Genomic DNA, 17,500 nt, shown 5'->3' with positions numbered 1-17,500 from the left:
AAATATCCCATGGCACTTATTATAAGAGTAGGGGTGTTAACCCTGGTGTCCTTGCTACATTTCCAATCTGTCCCTCCTACCATTTTATTTTTATTTAATTTATTTAACCTTTATTTAACCAGGTAAGCCAGTTGAGAACAAGTTCTCATTTACAACTGCGACCTGGCCAAGATAAAGCAAAGCAGTGCGATAAAAACAACAACACAGAGTTACATATGGGGTAAAAAAACATAAAGTCAAAAAATACAACAGAAAATATATATACAGTGTGTGCAAATGTAGCAAGTTATGGAGGTAAGGCAATAAATAGGCTATAGTGCGAAATAATTACAATTAGTATTAACACTGGAATGCTAGATGTGCAAGAGATTATGTGCAAATAGAGATACTGGGGTGCAAAAGAGCAAAATAAATAACAATATAGGGATGAGGTAGTTGGGTGGGCTAATTTCAGATGGGCTGTGTACAGGTGCAGTGATCGGTAAGGTGCTCTGACAACTGATGCTTAAAGTTAGTGAGGGAGATAAGAGTCTCCAGCTTCAGAGATTTTTGCAATTCGTTCCAGTCAATGGCAGGAGAGAACTGGAAGGAATGGCGGCCAAAGGAGGTGTTGGCTTTGGGAATGACCAGTGAGATATACCTGCTGGAACGCAGACTACGGGTGGGTGCTGCTATCGTGACCAATGAGCTAAGATAAGGCGGGGATTTGCCTAGCAGTGATTTATAGATGGCCTGGAGCCAGTGGGTTTGACGACGAACATGTAGTGAGGACCAGCCAACAAGAGCGTACAGGTCACAGTGGTGGGTAGTGTACCATCATGGCCACCTAATCATCCCTAACCCTAATCATCCAATTGGCTCATTCATCCCCCCTCCTCTCCCCTGTAACTATTCCCCAGGGCATTGCTGTAAAATGTTCTCAGTGAACTTGCCTGATAAAAATAAATAAATACAAATATGGGTCAGCCTGTGCTAAGCCCTGTTCCCTCCACAGGCCAGGAGGGTGTGCTGTCCAGGGCTCCAGATTCAACTCATCCAATGGTTTCCCTGATGAGATGCTGAACTTTGTGAAGACCCACCCCCTGATGGATGAGGCCGTGCCCTCACTGGGTCAGAGGCCCTGGATCGTCAGAACCATGGTCAGGTGAGGCTCCACTCTGCTCTCTTATCACAGACATCAGATAAGACATCAACATACTGTTCTGTTGCCCTGAGATATGTAGACTTCTATGGTGTCTTACCATGTCTCAGGGCAAACTGTGTTGAGGGCTTGCTAACAAACAAAAACATGGACCCATACACCCAGACATAATTTGCATGAACACACAGGAATTAGCCTCTTGGTCGGTGCTCCTTCTGTTTATGCTGGCCAGTCGATCCGCTCACTGTGAGAGTTTGCTGCAGGAGGCAAGCAGCTGGAATGTATCAAACCCCGCTGGCCACCAGCCGAGCCCTAGCACGGAGGAGAAGATTAGTGTGACAAGTTGTATGTGGCATATTAAATACCCAGTGGAACAACTTCTTGTATTTTAGAACATTGACTCATACACACAGGACTCATGTAGTTCAACAATGGTGCTATTGTCTCAAGACAAGTCCATTAATCTGAATGATATTAATGGGTACTCTTGGTAATTAGTTCTGTATGTAAATTAGATGAATATTTTACTGTGTGAATCTCATTTAGTTGGTCTGGAGCGCCAATGCAGTATGATTAGACAGTGAGAGGTATGCAGGTAGGCCCTATTCCAAATTGAGCTCTAGACACTACCCTAAGTAATTCATGTACGATTTGATGGGATCATTTAAGCTTCATTAAAATTGTAACAGCAGCTGCCCTATGCCGTTTGACAGACTAGGTGGAATTAACACAATATTGCTTACTCCAATCCTCTCAGGTCCACCCAAGAGCCTATTGGGTAATCCGGACTAGGGGTCAACATGGGTTTGGATAGACTGTCTTTATCTCACCACTATATCTGCCTGTCCAGGTACCAGCTGAATAAGATGGTGATGGACACAGAGGCTGGCCCCTACAGGAACCGAACAGTGCTCTTCCTGGGCTCCAGCCGGGGGACCATCCTCAAGTTCCTGATCGTCCCCAACTGGGACAACACTGTGTCCAGCAGCAATGTCTTCCTGGAGGAGCTGGAGGGCTTCAACCCTGACAAGTAAGGGTTAACAGGTTACAGACAGTCTCTAATGGGTTTTTTGGTGCGGTATTGTGATCGTCTTCTTAATAATCTCTAAGTGTTTCACTGTAACACATATGTGGGACCGCAGGGGGGATAGGAAGCAGTCTAAGCAGATGGGGTATTAGTTGGTTATTATCTTTCACTGAGCCCAATTAGAAACGTTTAAGCAAGAGTCTCCTAACCAGAGCTACGGCGGCTGCTAATTGTGCCCCCTGATCTATTCTCTGCTCAGACTGAGGGGGAAATGGGGCTCATTTTACTGTAGTAGGATACACTGTTGCGGAGCAGCACAAACTTAATCGGCAGGTGAAAGGAGGTTCCAAGCGTAACTTCGCTACCCTTCAAAACAATTCATTCATTTAGGCGTCAGCGCAATGTTCCATTCCACAAATGACTAAATGGGGAGCAGAGGAGTCAGATCACAGGAACAATTAATTAAGGCTGCAGCAGTAGCAGTGGTGGTGCCGGTGTATGAGTGGGTTTGGGTGTGATTTGCTGTGCGGTGACGGTGGCGTGGCTGTGAGCCTGGTATAGGGGTGGGTGACAGGGCTGGCAGTCACCCTCATAGCAGGGAGCCAGCTAATCAGAAGACAGGGAATGGAAAAATCAGATCAGCATTTTCCCAGCCTGTCCTTCCTTAACCCTAGACCATCTCCCCTAATGGGTCCAGGGTAGATAGATGGGCCACCGCCACCATCACCGGGGCAACGGGAACACAAGACATCACAGAGAGAGAGATCCACCATGCCCAAATTGGTTTGTGATTGGCTGCCATAATGAACCAGGAAATTACGCGGTGGAAATGGAGAGACTAATGGTCCACACCTTCATTATTCTCTCTACCTGTCTCCATTTGATTCTTTCTTACTTTTACTTGTTTGCTTGTTCTCGCTCTCTCTCCGTCTCTCTCTCTCTCTCTCTCTCTCTCTCTCTCTCTCTCTCTCTCTCTCTCTCTCTCTCTCTCTCTCTCTCTCTCTCTCTCTCTCTCTCTCTCTCTCTCTCTCTCTCTCTCCGTCTCTCTCTCTCTCTCTCTCTCCGTCTCTCTCTCTCTCTCTCTCTCTCTCTCTTCTCTCCGTCTCTCTCTCTCTCTCTCTCTCTCTCTCTCTCTCTCTCTCTCTCTCTCTCTCTCTCTCTCTCTCTCTCCGTCTCTCTCTCACTCCTCCGTCAGTCTGGTTTCTCACATAGTGGATGTTTGTTGTGAGGTATGACTCACAGCTTGGCCGTACCGTATTGTAATAATAATAATAATAATAATAATAATAATAATAATAATAATAATGTATTACATTTCTATAGAATCTCAAACCTGTAGTGTGTGATAAATTCCCCCTAATGACTCCTCAGCTCACAGCCATGTTTATTACCATGCATGAGTCCACATATGTATATAGATCGATACAAATCCAGCCTACAAAGGAAGGTGTATGGATGATATGGTAGTGCTAAGTGCCAATTAGAGCTAATGCAGGGTGTAGCTGGTGGCTTGTTTGATGTCCATCCAACCCTAGACGTCACCCATCAGTCATCGGCACACTGCATACAGATGACACTGTGACAACCAGGCATTGCCATGCTTTAGAAGGCATGTTACTGCTTTTACTGGTATTGTTGTGCTTTTATTTATATACTGGTTTGAGTTATACTGGTTTGAGTTATACTGGTTTGAGTTATACTAGTTTGAGTTATACTTCATGAAGCATTAGGTGTGAAGAATTGAGCAGTGAGTGTTGTCTTGGCATAATGTGTAATGAGATCAATAGGGAATAGAGCAGGGTTCTGTGCAGTCAGTGTGTGATATGATGTTTGATATTGGGGTGCATTAATACGTTAACTCTGTGTGTGTGTGTGTGTGTGTGTGTGTGTGTGTGTGTGTGTGTTTGTGTGTGTGTGTGTGTGTGTGTGTGTGTGTCCAGGTGTGGGGAGGACACTCCTCAGGCGAGGCAGTTGTTGTCCCTGACTATGGACCGGGTGAGCCACTCTCTGCTGCTGGCCTTCCCCTCCTGTGTAGTCAGGGTCCCTGTGGCACGATGCCAGCTCTACTCACGCTGCATGAAGTAAGTCACACACACACCTCACACACACCTTTCAGCTCTACACTCTCATCTGTAGCCCACACACACCTCTCAGCCACATACAGTATATATGTCACACACCCTAACCCCCGTCCACCACCGATCATTAAAATCACACCTTTAGTCAGGCCCTAAACCTTCTGCCTACCCTCAGTGCACCTAAATACTTTACCACATCCCCAGGTGCTCTTCCACAGATCTGTAAATCCAAAATACCACAACACAAGTCTTACTTTCTTTCTTGCTGACCCACCACTGAGTCGTATTGCCTTGATGCCAGCAGTCTCTATACCTAGTGAGGCATGACATACAGTAACCCATATTTCACATTTGTAATGTGTTCACTGAACCCGGGGACTCATACGTGTGTAATCCAGTGCACATTGGGAATGGATCCATGGTGTCTGTGTGCCCTGGGTGATGCATCACTAAAGACAGTGTTTACTCTGTTTATCTCCAGGAACTGCATCGCCTCCAGGGACCCCTACTGTGGCTGGACCAGAGGAAGCACCTGCTCCCTCCTCAGGCCCGGGACCAGGTGAGATGCTAGGGGTGACGCTGCTCTGGCCTCTGTCTGTCTCTATGTCTGGTCCCTGTCTGCTATGGACCTGTCCCGTGTCTCGCTGGTACCTTTGTACTCTGTCTTGTTTTTGTCTGGCATTCATTTGACCTCTGTTGTACCTATACCTGCCCTCTGTCTCTCTCTGGTCTCTGTCTGGTCTCTGTCTGGTCTCTGTCTGGTCTCTGTATGATCTCTGTCTGGTCTCTGTATGATCTCTGTCCGATCTCTGTCCGGTCTCTGTCTGGTGGTCTCTGTCTAGTCTCTGTCTGGTGTTCTCTGTCTGGTCTCTGTCTGGTCTCTGTCTGGTCTCTGTCTGGTCTCTGTCTGGTCGTCTCTGTCTGGTCTCTGTCTGGTCTCTGTCTGGTCTCTGTCTGGTCTCTGTCTGGTCTGTACCTGCTCTCTGTTTCGTCTATACCTGCTGGACCACCTGGGTTGCTGTAACACTCTTTATTTGTACTGAGTGAGTTAGGCTTAGGTTCTGACAGAGCCTACAGTTTATAAGCCTGCAGCACAAGCTGTCACTGCACAAACATGTCCTCATTTAGTTTTACTATCCTGTCAGAGCGAGCTGTGTTCATTAATTCATCCAGGATGTCTTCTATTGCCGTTGTGTGTTCACAACAATGCTGCATTCTTCAACACAGCTTGATACCCAGAGCTGTGTGTACGTCTTTGTCAGGGTTGTGTTGGTCTTGTGCTCCTGCCACAGGAAGATTCCTGCCTGTCTTGGCAGCTCACCTCTTGTTCTGGTCTGTAAACCCTCCCACTCCCTCCCCGCTCCCCCACCACTTCCCCTCGCGTCCACCCAGCACGGTGAAATAAAATCTATCTTTAGAGAGGCTGCTTATTGATTTATGTGTGCAAACAGGTACAGTGCCAGCAGTATCAGACAACAGAGCCTTAAAGAGCACCTTACGGCCTCACCGTTATACAATTAAGACTCCTGTGTTGTGATTTGATTTAGCAAGGGCGGTCAACTTGCCCATCGATCCTGTATCGAGTGATGCCCCAGTTCCAGTTTGAGGATGAATTCCATTTGGAAAAGTCAAAACAATGCTGGGCAATAAAGAAACTCTCAGTAGTTTGCAATATAAGACTGTGACATGTACTATATTGAAAGAAAGATAATTAAGTTCCTTACTGATTAGTTTATGTGTTGATATTGTATTATTACTATAGGTGTTTTGTACCTGTTTATCAGACTTCATATTGCTCAGTTATAACTTTACCACTAATATGGCCTCCTGTAGACAATTCGTCCTTAAACTAATTTACATTTTCTCCGCTGAGGGTATTGTTACAAAACATTGCCATCCTACCCAGCTACTCTAAAGATTACAGCCTGCGGCCTGCATTTACCCAACACAATATACCCTATCAGGGTGAGCAATATATTCACAATTAGCCTCCAACCACTTCAGTGTAAACTAACTTCTCAAAGTTACTCAGTTAGCCTGCTTGTTGTCTGGGCCTTTTTAACTAATTGCAGATCGTAGAGCAGAAGACACATCTCAGTGAGCTGTCTGTGGCTGTTACTGTGCTGCCTGCCCTCTAGCCCTGGGCACTTTCCATGTTTAAATTACATAATTGGACGGGGGCCATTTTGAAGGCCAAACTGCAGCCGTTTCTCCTCGTTAGAGGGCCTTTATGGTATACATTCACTAGATTAGAATAACTAGCTGATGTTTCTCTGGATATGGGCCATGACTAAGAGTGGCCTGCTCTCTCCAGGGGAGTATAATGCACCTGGTCTGGTTTCACTGCCGCTGGAACTCAACGGTTTAATTTCCTTTTTATTTTGTCGCTTCAGCATATAATGTCAGAGCTCCCTTTGGTTTTCCAAGGTCTCATATTACCAAAGTAGAAATGGTAAATAATTTTTAAAGTACGAGGGGAAAGCGCAGATCCAGACCTGCTTTCAGAGGTGGGGATATACTGTACAGTATTATTACTATCAACTCCACACAAAAAACGATTATTGTCATTTGCTGGTACATTTGATAGTGTTTTGTTTACCAGAGAAAAGCAGACATTTCTGTCAGTGACCAAAGCCGTTCCATTATGTATTGTTTGTGTCCGTTGATAAATGACTGCGTCTTTCCCCTCTTCCAGACTGCCGTTTGAGCAAGACGTAGAACACGGCAACGTGTCCCACTTGGGCGACTGTGACGGTAAGAGAAGTGTTTCTTTCCGTCCTCTCAACCTGTGTTGAGAAGTATTAGTGTTGATTCTGTGTTCCTTACATAATTGCCTTCTCTAGGGTAGAACATAATACACTACTGCTGCCTAGCTCCATATCATCATTGCCATGTTGAAATCCCCATGTATGTTTTACCATCTTTTCCTCCTCTCTGTTTACTCTATCTTTTGGCAATGTTTAGAATCTTTTACAATTTTTTTCCACTTCTGGCTGATTATGATGCATCTTTTATTTAATTTTTTTTATTTTACCACGCAAGTCAGTTAAGAACAAATTCTTATTTACAATGACGGCCTACACTGGCCAAACCCGGACAACGCTGGGCCAATTGTGCGCTGCCCTATGGGACTCCCAATCACGGTCGGTTGTGATACAGCCTGGAATCGAACCAGGGGGTCTGAAGTGACGCCTCAAGCACTGAGATGCAGTACCTTAGACCGCTACGCCACTCGCCTTAATCTTTCCTAGTTGTTTTCTGTTATGAAAATGAAGGCGGCACAGCAAAGCAAAGCGATCCCTCAGACAGAAATCTCCTCGACTCCCGTGGCTCTTTTGATCCAACCGCTAATTCTGATGAGACATTTGTTAATGCTCCACCTCTTCAAGTTCCCCCGAGTTCATCTGCCATGCACCTCGAGAGCCACTCAGATTAATATTACATAACGGTCACACACGTGCCTCTAATCCTGCATCAGAGGGGAAGCTGCTCTCTCACCCCTGGTCCCCTCTGGGTCCTGCTCTTTGTCTGTCTACGGGTGCTGGGCCGGTGCCTTGTGACTCTTCCTCTAAGCTTGCTTGACCCTGTGTGGTCAGAAGAGATAGAGGTGCATTATCCTCAGCTCCGGATGTGGCCAGTATTCTCCAATTTGAGCTGTCTTTGATAACGGTTCTGATACTGACATGACAAACGTGTGGCGGTCCTGACTTCTGCTGACAGAGGTGCTGTTGGTTGTCTCAAGATGAATGGTGCTCGGTAGCCCTGTGTACACTTGCCAAAATGGTGCGCAGGAATCAGCCTATCAACAGCCAGAATCATTAGACACTGTGTCTTAGATAGTGATGACTTTGTGCTTCAATTACCTCCTCCTATTGATGCTAAATCAGTTTTTACAGCACATAGTTTCCCCAGTGTACATCACTCACATGGTCTACACAGATTTCTGTATCTCTGTATCTATCAATAGACCAGACAGTCTGAGAAAGACAAAAAGCTGCAAGTAGAAAAGAGACCAGTTATGACATTTCATCATTCATAGTGTTACTCTTTGAAACCTGTGAAGTATCGTCTTCATTCTCACATCACTCAATCACACACACACACATACACACACACACATACACACACACACACACACACACACACACACACACACACACACACACACACACACACACACACACACACACACACACACACACACACACACACACACACACACACACACACACACACACACACACACACACACACACACACACTGAAGGCAGGTGTGAGACTACAAAGCTCTGAGGTAGATTAGACAGAAGGATATCAGTCCATATCTCTCTATCTGACACATCTCACCTGACTGAATCTCTAGCAGGCAGATAGAAAAGGGCCTGCTGTGCTCCATCCATCTATCTATGGGTTAATGCAGCATTCATCACCCTCTCCCTCCCTCCTTCTCTCTCTCCCCGAGTGAGGGAGCGTAACCGGGCTCTGCAGCTCCTCAGTGGTGCCCCCACTGCACACACACAGCGCCGGGCTAGGGCCCACCGAGCCGAAGCCACAGCCAAGCTCCAGCCAGACCCCACTCCCCCCCCCCCCGTCGGTGGCCCACAGAGGGAGATGGATGGACGGCCCTGCTAACAGCCCATCTTACTGCCTGTCCCTCTCCTTAGCCAGAGAAAAGTACCCCTGGAATGAGAGGAGGGGGAATCGATTTTCATCTCCTCTTTGGCTCGATCTGTCGAATAAATATCAGGAGGGAATCTATAAAGCATTCTGCAGCCGTGAGGGCTGAGGGGCTGAAGGAGGGAGGGGGTGAGGGAGGAAGGTGAGGGGGGGTGAGGAAGGAGACGTAGCTGAGCCCGGAGTCCTGGACAGGGGCGTGACAAATGGAGTGAGAAGGCCACTGCCATGTCTGGAGTCACCGAATTGTCACTGCTCCCATTACCGACAGCGTGACGAGGCAGTTACTCTGTCAGGTGACACATGAAGGCTGCCTGCTCCTGCTCTCTCACCTCGCTTTTGCTCTCACCTTTCTCTCCCTCTCCCTCTCCCTCCATCTATCCTTCTACAGTATCAAAGTTAGAGCATGCTTCAGTGCAGGAACAGTATATCCCATGGTGGTTTACCTCAGCCCAGTCCAGGTTAGGAGAGAGGCAGTCACAGTCTCTCTTCCTCTACTCAACAACACAGAGATCTTAATTAGGGATCAGTTCAGGACAGGAGCTTGCGATTTCCTCCCTGAAATGTCAGACGTTTGGGATGCCTGACTCCTCTAAATCAGGCCTGATCAAAGCAGATGGAGACATCACAGCTTTTAATTGAGCTGACCTGTGGTGAAGGGCTGCTTAGTCAGATGAGTCCAATCAGAACTCTGTGTGTGTGTGTGTGTGTGTGTGTGTGTGTGTGTGTGTGTGTGTGTGTGTGTGTGTGTGTGTGTGTGTGTGTGTGTGTTGAGAGAGAGAGAGAGAGCATGTGTGCGTGTGTGTTTGCATGTGCGTGGCTCTGCATGCTGAGGGCCTATCCTACCTGGCATCAGGCCCACAGCCTACAGCTCAATCACTCTGTCCCCAGAGCTGCCCGAGCCTAATGCTGGATTTAGACTTTTAATCATGTTTGAGTTGAGCCCAGTCAGCTCTGGAAACTCCTCTAAACTTGTCAGGTAATAAACACCAGCAGTGTAAACACAAAAATGAGCGGGATTTGAGTCCAGGCGTCAACTGATGGTCTAATGTGTCAGCTCCACTTACGAGCAGTTATTGCACCACACGACTGCAGAGTTCAGGTTTTCCAGGTCATGACCTAACTTGCAGGAGTATCAGTTACAACAGGGTAAGCTCGGCTAAGTGTCGGGCTAGACATCAACCGTCTACTATTTCCTTTGTTGTAAGGGACCTTTAACTCTCACAAAATGTAAAACAATGTCAATAGGAAAAGGCTAGAACCCTATAGTGGCATTTCTTCACCCATAAGCTACAGACAGCATGGTACCAGTGATAAGGTTCCAATGCTCCCACTGGCTTCACTAGCAGACTCTCTGGGAATCAACAGCAATTTCTGTTGGCACAAAAAGCTCATCAGCTAAAGTGAACTGTATTAAACCAGGTGAAATGGTAGAGAATGCTGTCACTGCAGGAGAGAGTCTCGCGGAGTCCCACTGGCACATACATTTTACATTTACATTTGTCATTTAGCAGACGCTCTTATCCAGAGCGACTTACATACTAATCTCTTCAAATTCAATACAATATTCAGGGTCTCGCGAATGAGCTGCTTAGTTTGATACACCGACCACACGGTTAACAGCTATAGGCAGTAACCTGCCCTTCAGGGTCTGGAGAACATGTTGGGAGTAGGTCAGCAACCTGATTCTGCACCGCAACACGTCAAGAGAAAACACAGGATGGGCAGCCATTATGGTGGGAAGCCCCTCCACCTCTATATGGAACCTGAAACAGAACACTTTTAGGGGTCCAGGTAGATCCTAAACCTCACCTAGGATACAGTTTGACAGTCGACTACAGTAACACCTATATACAGTTACTACCAGACACGATCCCTCGTTCCAAGTCAACACTTTTCAAATCGGCCTTTTCCCAGAAAGACGTCTCCGGGAAGCCGAGTAGGTTTCCATCTGTGTGAACCAAGACAAAACGTGATAGTCAACTCTTACGCTCCTTCGCTGCTCGCTCGCCATTCACTCCTTCCATGCCACCTTGAAAGCACTCAGGCATAATGACATACCCTCACCAGCGAGCAGAGCAGTTACAGATGGAAGCAATTATGGTGCTGTGAAAATATTTCCCAATGTAAGGCAGTGTTTTGACTTGGAGAACAGTGGGTTGCGATCACAAATTAATTGAGGTCCACAGCACATCAATGAAGCGAGAGCAGGAGAGATCTGACGCAGTTGCGTCATGTTAGTGGAGAGAGCATTTGTTAGCAAATTTACAACATCGAGTCATTCTAATTTGTGTGGGTTAGGGAATGTTCCTCTTAGAGGCCTGAAAGGAGCCTGTAAAGATGAGTGCTTTATATTTACATTGTGGGAGTAGTAAGTAAAGCGTTTAAACCTCTAGATGACAAATGCATTCCCTGAGGCTGAACCCAACAGAGACACTGCAGCAATCCTTCTCTGACTGCCCTGGGAGAGCTGCTCTGTCTGAGAGCTTGGTGACCTTTACTACCCTGAAGTCATCCGTGCCCGACGGTCCACGCTCCGCTCCTCGCACGAGAAGGAGGCGGGGGCGACCCACACGCCCCAGACGCCAGCCTTCGTTCCTGTCACACACGTCTCAGCAACAAAGCAATGATCTGAGACGCTTCAGCTGGGCCTATCCTACCTGCTGTCTGACGAGAGGTGCAGGTTTGTGAAATGTGAGGGAGTTTCAAAGTGCAGCATCAAACCCTGAATATCTAGAGGACTCCTGAAGAGCTTATTCTCTTTCATGTGGGTCTCTCTTGTGTGGAGTGTGGTGAGAAGAGAGAGGTAGGAGAGATGGGGAGTCCTGTGTCAGCCACCTGAGGGAGAGATAGAGAGAGAGAGAGAGAGAGAGAGAGAGAGAGAGAGAGAGAGAGAGAGAGAGAGAGAGAGAGAGAGAGAGAGAGAGAGAGAGAGAGAGAGAGAGAGAGAGAGAGAGAGAGAGAGAGAGAGAGCGAGCAGGGAGAGCAGAGAGAGTAGAGAGAGAGCAGGTAGCAAGGTGAAAACTGATGGGCTAGCAACTCTCCTCCGTCAGCGGGTATCAGAGAGAGCATGACAAACAGCTGCCGTGAGGTGCCGACCGAGCCGGGCCGATCGCTGGCTAACACACCGCCATCGGGCCTCTGCGTGTCAATATAAAAATAAAAAAAAGACACAAATTCATGCCGAACTGCAGAGTGCTGATCTGGTGAAGGATGATAAATGCCTCAGTCTACTGCATTCTTGGGCCCCATGCTTCATGGCTGAGGAAAAAGTGTTCCAACAGCAGTTAGTTAGGTCCCAGAGCCCCATAATGCCTCATTCCTAACTCTCACAGAGTGACATCGTCTCTGAGACTCGTGGGATTGTCTCTCACTGAGACTATAATCCAGCATGCTGTTCCCAGGTAACATTCGGCCTCGCCTCGCCTCACTAGTCTCCACACCCACTGTATTGATCACCTTAAAGGGGATTTTGTCCAGTTCACCAGAAAAGCTGTGTATCTGATGCCTCATCTCACTGAGGATTGGTCTCATTGTGTACAGGAGGCTTTTCTAAAGCCATGGGCCTGTGGAGGAGCGGAGGTATGGCGCTGGAGGCATGTTATTAAACGTGTGTCGTAAATCAGAGGAGCAGGGCGGAGGAGCTGATTCAATCAGCCAACCAGATGGGCTGGAGTCCCAACCAATGCTAGATGGTTTAATCATCCCACTACTAAACCTTAAGCAGTGTGTGATGGGAACAAATCCAATGCCTAAACACTGAGGTGTTAACCCCAAAACAAATAGTTGTGTGTTTTCAGCTGGTGGTCATATTGTAAATTGTGGTACGTACAGCCGTGGCACGCTAGATTTATGTCTATAGCATGTGAGCAAGATTAAGTTGAAATAGTGAGGTACAGTTGAAGTCGGACGTGTACATACACTTAGGTTGGAGTCATTGAAACTCGGTTTTCAACCACTCCACAAATTTCTTGTTAACAAACTATCGTTTTGGCAAGTCAGTTAGGACATCTACTTTGTGCAAATAAGCATGCCCCATTCAAAAAATTCAGAACTAAGAACAGATATAGCCCCTGGTTCTCCTCAGACTTGACTGTCCTTGACCAGCACAAAAACATCCTGTGGCGTACTGCATTAGCATCGAACAGCCCCCGCGATATGCAACTTTTCAGGGAAGTCAGGTACCAATATACACAATCAGTTAGGAAAGCAAAGGCTAGCTTTTTCAAACAGAAATTTGCATCCTGTAGCACTAACTCCAAAAAGTTTTGGGACACTGTAAAGTCCATGGAGAATAAGAGCACCTCCTCCCAACTGCCCACTGCACTAGGAAGTGGCTAGGAAACACTGTCACCACCGATAAATCTACAATAATCGAGAATTTCAACAAGCATTTTGCTACGGCTGGCCATGCTTCAGACAGATGATGATGTTGTTCTGAAAGAGCTGAAAAATCTGGACCCCTAAAAATCAGCTGGGCTAGACAATCTGGACCCTTTCTTTCTAAAATTAGCAGCCGAAATTGTCGCAACCCCTATTACTAGCCTGTTCAACCTCTCTTTCGTAACGTCTGAGATCCCCAGAGATTGGAAAGCTGCCGCGGTCATCCCCCTCTTCAAAGGGGGTGACACTCTAGATCCAAACTGTTACAGACCTATATCCATCCTGCCCTGCCTTTCGAAAGTTTTTGAAAGCCAAGTTAACAAACAGATCACCGACCATTTCGAATCCCACCGTACCTTCTCCGCTATGCAATCCGGTTTCCGAGCTGGTCATGGGTGCACCTCAGCTACGCTCAAGGTCCTAAACGATATTATAACCGCAATCGATAAAAGACAATACTGCGCAGCCATCTTCATCGACCTGGCCAAGGCTTTCGACTCTGTCAACCACCGCATTCTTATTGGCAGACTAAATAGCCTTGGTTTCTCAAATGACTGCCTCGCCTGGTTCACCAACTACTTCTCAGATAGAGTTCAATGTGTCAAATCGGAGGGCCTGTTGTCTGGACCTCTGGCAGTCTCTATGGGGGTGCCACAGGGTTCAATTCTCGGGCCGACTCTATTCTCTGTGTATATCAATGATGTTGCTCTTGCTGCTGGTGACGCTCGGATCCACCTCTATGCGGACGACACCATTTTGTATACATCTAGCCCTTCATTGGACACTGTGTTAACAAACCTCAAAACGAGCTTCAACACCATACAACACTCCTTCCATAGCCTCCAACTGCTCTTAAACACTAGTAAAACTAAATGCATGCTCTTCAACCGAACGCTGCTTGCACCCGCCCACCCGACTAGAATCACTACTCTCGGCGGGTATGACCTAGAGTATGTGGACAACTACAAATACCTAAGTGTCTGTTTAGACTGTAAACTCTCTTTCCAGACTCACATTAAGCATCTCCAATCAAAAGTTAGATCTAGAATCGGCTTCCTATTTCGCAACAAAGCCTCCTTCACTCATGCTGCCAAACATGCCCTCGTAAAACTGACTATCCTACCGATCCTTGACTTCGGCGATGTCATTTACAAAATAGCCTCCAACACTCTACTCAGCAAATTGGATATAGTCTATCACAGTGCCATCCGTTTTGTCACCAAAGCCCCATATACTACCCACCATTGTGACCTGTATGCTCTTGTTGGCTGGCCCTCACTACATATTCGTCGCCAAACCCACTGGCTCCAGGTCATCTATAAATCACTGCTAGGCAAATCCCTGTCTTATCTTAGCTCACTGGTCACCATAGCAACACCCACCCGTAGTCTGCGCTCCGGCAGGTATATCTCACTGGTCATCCCCAAAGCCAACACCTCCTTTGGCCGCCATTCCTTCCAGTTCTCTGCTGCCAATGACTGGAACGAACTGCAAAAATCTCTGAAGCTGGAGACTCTTATCTCCCTCACTAACTTTAGGCGTCAGTTGTCAGAGCAGCTTACCGATCACTGCACCTGTACACAGCCCATCTGAAACTAGCCCATTCAACTACCTCTTCCCCATATTGTTATTTATTTTGCTAATTTGCACCCCAGTATCTCTATTTGCACATCATCTTTTGCACATCTATCATTACAGTGTTAATACGAAATTGTAACTATTTTGCACTATGGCCGATTTATTGCCTTACCTCCATAATTTACTACATTCGGACACACTGTATATATATTTTCTGTTGTATTTTTGACTTTATGTTTTGTTTACCCCATATGTAACTCTGTGTTGTTGTTTTTATCGCACTGCTTTGCTTTATCTTGGCCAGGTCACAGTTGTAAATGAGAACCTGTTCTCAACTGGCTTACCTGGTTAAATAAAGGTGAAATAAATAATTTTAAAAAATAAGTGCATGACACGTAATTTTTCCAACAATTATTTACAGATTATTTCACTTACAATTCACTGTCTCACAATTCCAATGGGTCAGAAGTTTACATACAAGTTGACCGTGCCTTTAAACACCTTGGAAAATTCCAGAAAATGATGTCATGGCTTTAGAAGCTTCTGATAGGCTAACTGACATCATTTGAGTCAATTGGACGTGTACCTGTGGATGTATTTCAAGGCCTACCTTCAAACTCAGTGCCTCTTTGCTTTACATCATGGGAAAATCAAAAGAAATCAGCCAAGACCTTAGAGAACATTTTGTAGACCTCCACAAGTCTGGTTCATCCTTGGGAGCAATTTCCAAACGCCTGAAGGTACCACGTTCATCTGTACAAACAATAGTACGCAAGTATAAACACCATGGGACCACGCAGCCGTCATACTGCTCAGGAAGGAGACACGTTCTGTCTCCTAGAGATGAACATACTTTGGTGCGAAAAGTGCAAATCAATCCCAGAACAACAGCAAAGGACCTTGTGAAGATACTGGAGGAAACAGGTACAAAAGTATTTATATCCACAGTAAAACTAGTCCTATATCGACATAACCTGAAAGGCCGCTCAGCAAGGAAGAAGGCACTGCTCCAAAACCGCCAAAAAAAGCCAGACTACGGTTTGCAACTGCACATGGGGACAAAGATCTTACTTTTTGGAAAAATGTCCTCTGGTCTGATGAAACAAAAATAGAACTGTTTAGCCATAATGAACATCGCTATGTTTGGAGGAAAAAGGGGGTCGCTTGCAAGCCGAAGAACACCATCCCAACCGTGAAGCACGGGGGTGGCAGCATCATGCTGTGGGGGTGCTTTGCTGCAGGAGGGACTGGTGCACTTCACAAAATAGATGGCATCATGAGGAAGGAAAATTATGTGGATATATTGAAGCAACATCTCAAGATATCAGTCAGGAAGTTAAAGCTTGGTTGCAAATGGGTCTTCCAAATGGACTATGACCCCAAGCATACTTCCAAAGTTGTGGCAAAATGGCTTAAGGACAACAAAGTCAAGGTATTGGAGTGGCCATCACAAAGCCCTGACCTCAATCCCATAGAAAATTTGTGGGCAGAACTGAAAAGGCGTGTGCGAGCAAGGAGGCCTACAAACCTGACTCAGTTACACCAGCTTTCAGGAGGAAGGGGCCAAAATTCACCCAACTTATTGTGAGAAGCTTGTGGAAGGCTACCCGAAACGTTTGACCCAAGTTAAACAATTTAAAGGCAATGCTACCAAATGCTAATTGAGTGTATGTAAACTTCTGACCCACTGGGAATGTGATGAAAGAAATAAAAGCTGAAATAAATCATTCTCTCTGCTATTATTTTGAGATTTCACATTCTTAAAATAAAGTGGTGGTCCTAACTGACCCAAGACAGGGAATTTTTACTAGGATTAAATGTCAGGAACTGTGAAAAACGGAGTTTAAATGTATTTGGCTAAGGTGTATGTAAACTTCCGACTTCAACTGTACCTGATTGGGGAATTAGTGGTTGTAACCCCCGGTGGATCGTTAGACTAATAACACGGCCTGAGTTTTGAATTTATTGCCTGTGACATATCTTTTGAAGATGTATTATTAGTTTCCACTGTGTGCTTTTCCTTCGCACCTAAATTGAGGATATCAATTACTACCCAACGCCAACCATAACCGTAGGCCATGGGGTGTAGTAGTGGGAAAGGGAGAAAAAAACGGCATCCCTCTGAGACACATTTTTCTGGAAAACAATTGATTTCAGCACGTCTTCCACAGTCCACAGCCCAGCTTTTTTATTTGGATTGTATGCAGCTGAAAGTGCTAACAGCCTCAACCTTGTTAAGTTGCTCCTAAAGGCTGGCATGATAATAAAAGCAAGGTCTCAGAATATAGGCCCACTAAAATAAGCCCACTCAGTGTGGAACATGTGAATAGAAAGTGTTAAGAAATATAACACAAAGGAACCACTCAACTGGCCGACAGTTTCCCTCTTATCAAATTAAGCATGGGATGGAGTCAACTTCCTGTGATGGATATGAATTTAACACACACCATTATTTAAACCAACTCTACTCTATAATTTAGCCCAAGGGCATTGTAGCAGCACAGTGGACTACTGTGTGGATGCAATTATGATGGAATTAGCTACCTTGAGCCCGAGCTAGTAAAACTTGAATCTGTCCTTTACTAATAGGACGGCTGAAAACCTGATTCTATTAGCAAA

The 17,500-nt window shown here is 46.0% G+C and overlaps 1 protein-coding gene across 3 annotated transcripts in view; it reads left to right on the top strand.

The window, feature by feature from the left end:
- The window catches only part of LOC121540318 (semaphorin-6B-like), a 117,942-nt gene that overhangs the window by 82,133 nt on the left and 18,309 nt on the right, over positions 1-17,500 (top strand). For all 3 annotated transcript variants that reach the window (XM_041849099.2, XM_041849098.2, XM_041849097.2), the window contains exons 12-16: positions 995-1,144; positions 1,992-2,171; positions 4,109-4,249; positions 4,728-4,805; positions 6,942-7,000. In XM_041849099.2, coding sequence (XP_041705033.1) covers positions 995-1,144; positions 1,992-2,171; positions 4,109-4,249; positions 4,728-4,805; positions 6,942-7,000 — 608 coding nt within the window. The remainder of the gene's footprint in view (positions 1-994; positions 1,145-1,991; positions 2,172-4,108; positions 4,250-4,727; positions 4,806-6,941; positions 7,001-17,500) is intronic.

The sequence above is a fragment of the Coregonus clupeaformis genome, chromosome 26, assembly GCF_020615455.1.
Source record: "Coregonus clupeaformis isolate EN_2021a chromosome 26, ASM2061545v1, whole genome shotgun sequence".
NCBI classification, from domain to species: Eukaryota; Metazoa; Chordata; class Actinopteri; order Salmoniformes; family Salmonidae; genus Coregonus; species Coregonus clupeaformis.
Note: the sequence above shows the minus strand (reverse complement) of the source record. Positions and strands in the feature narration are given on the sequence as shown.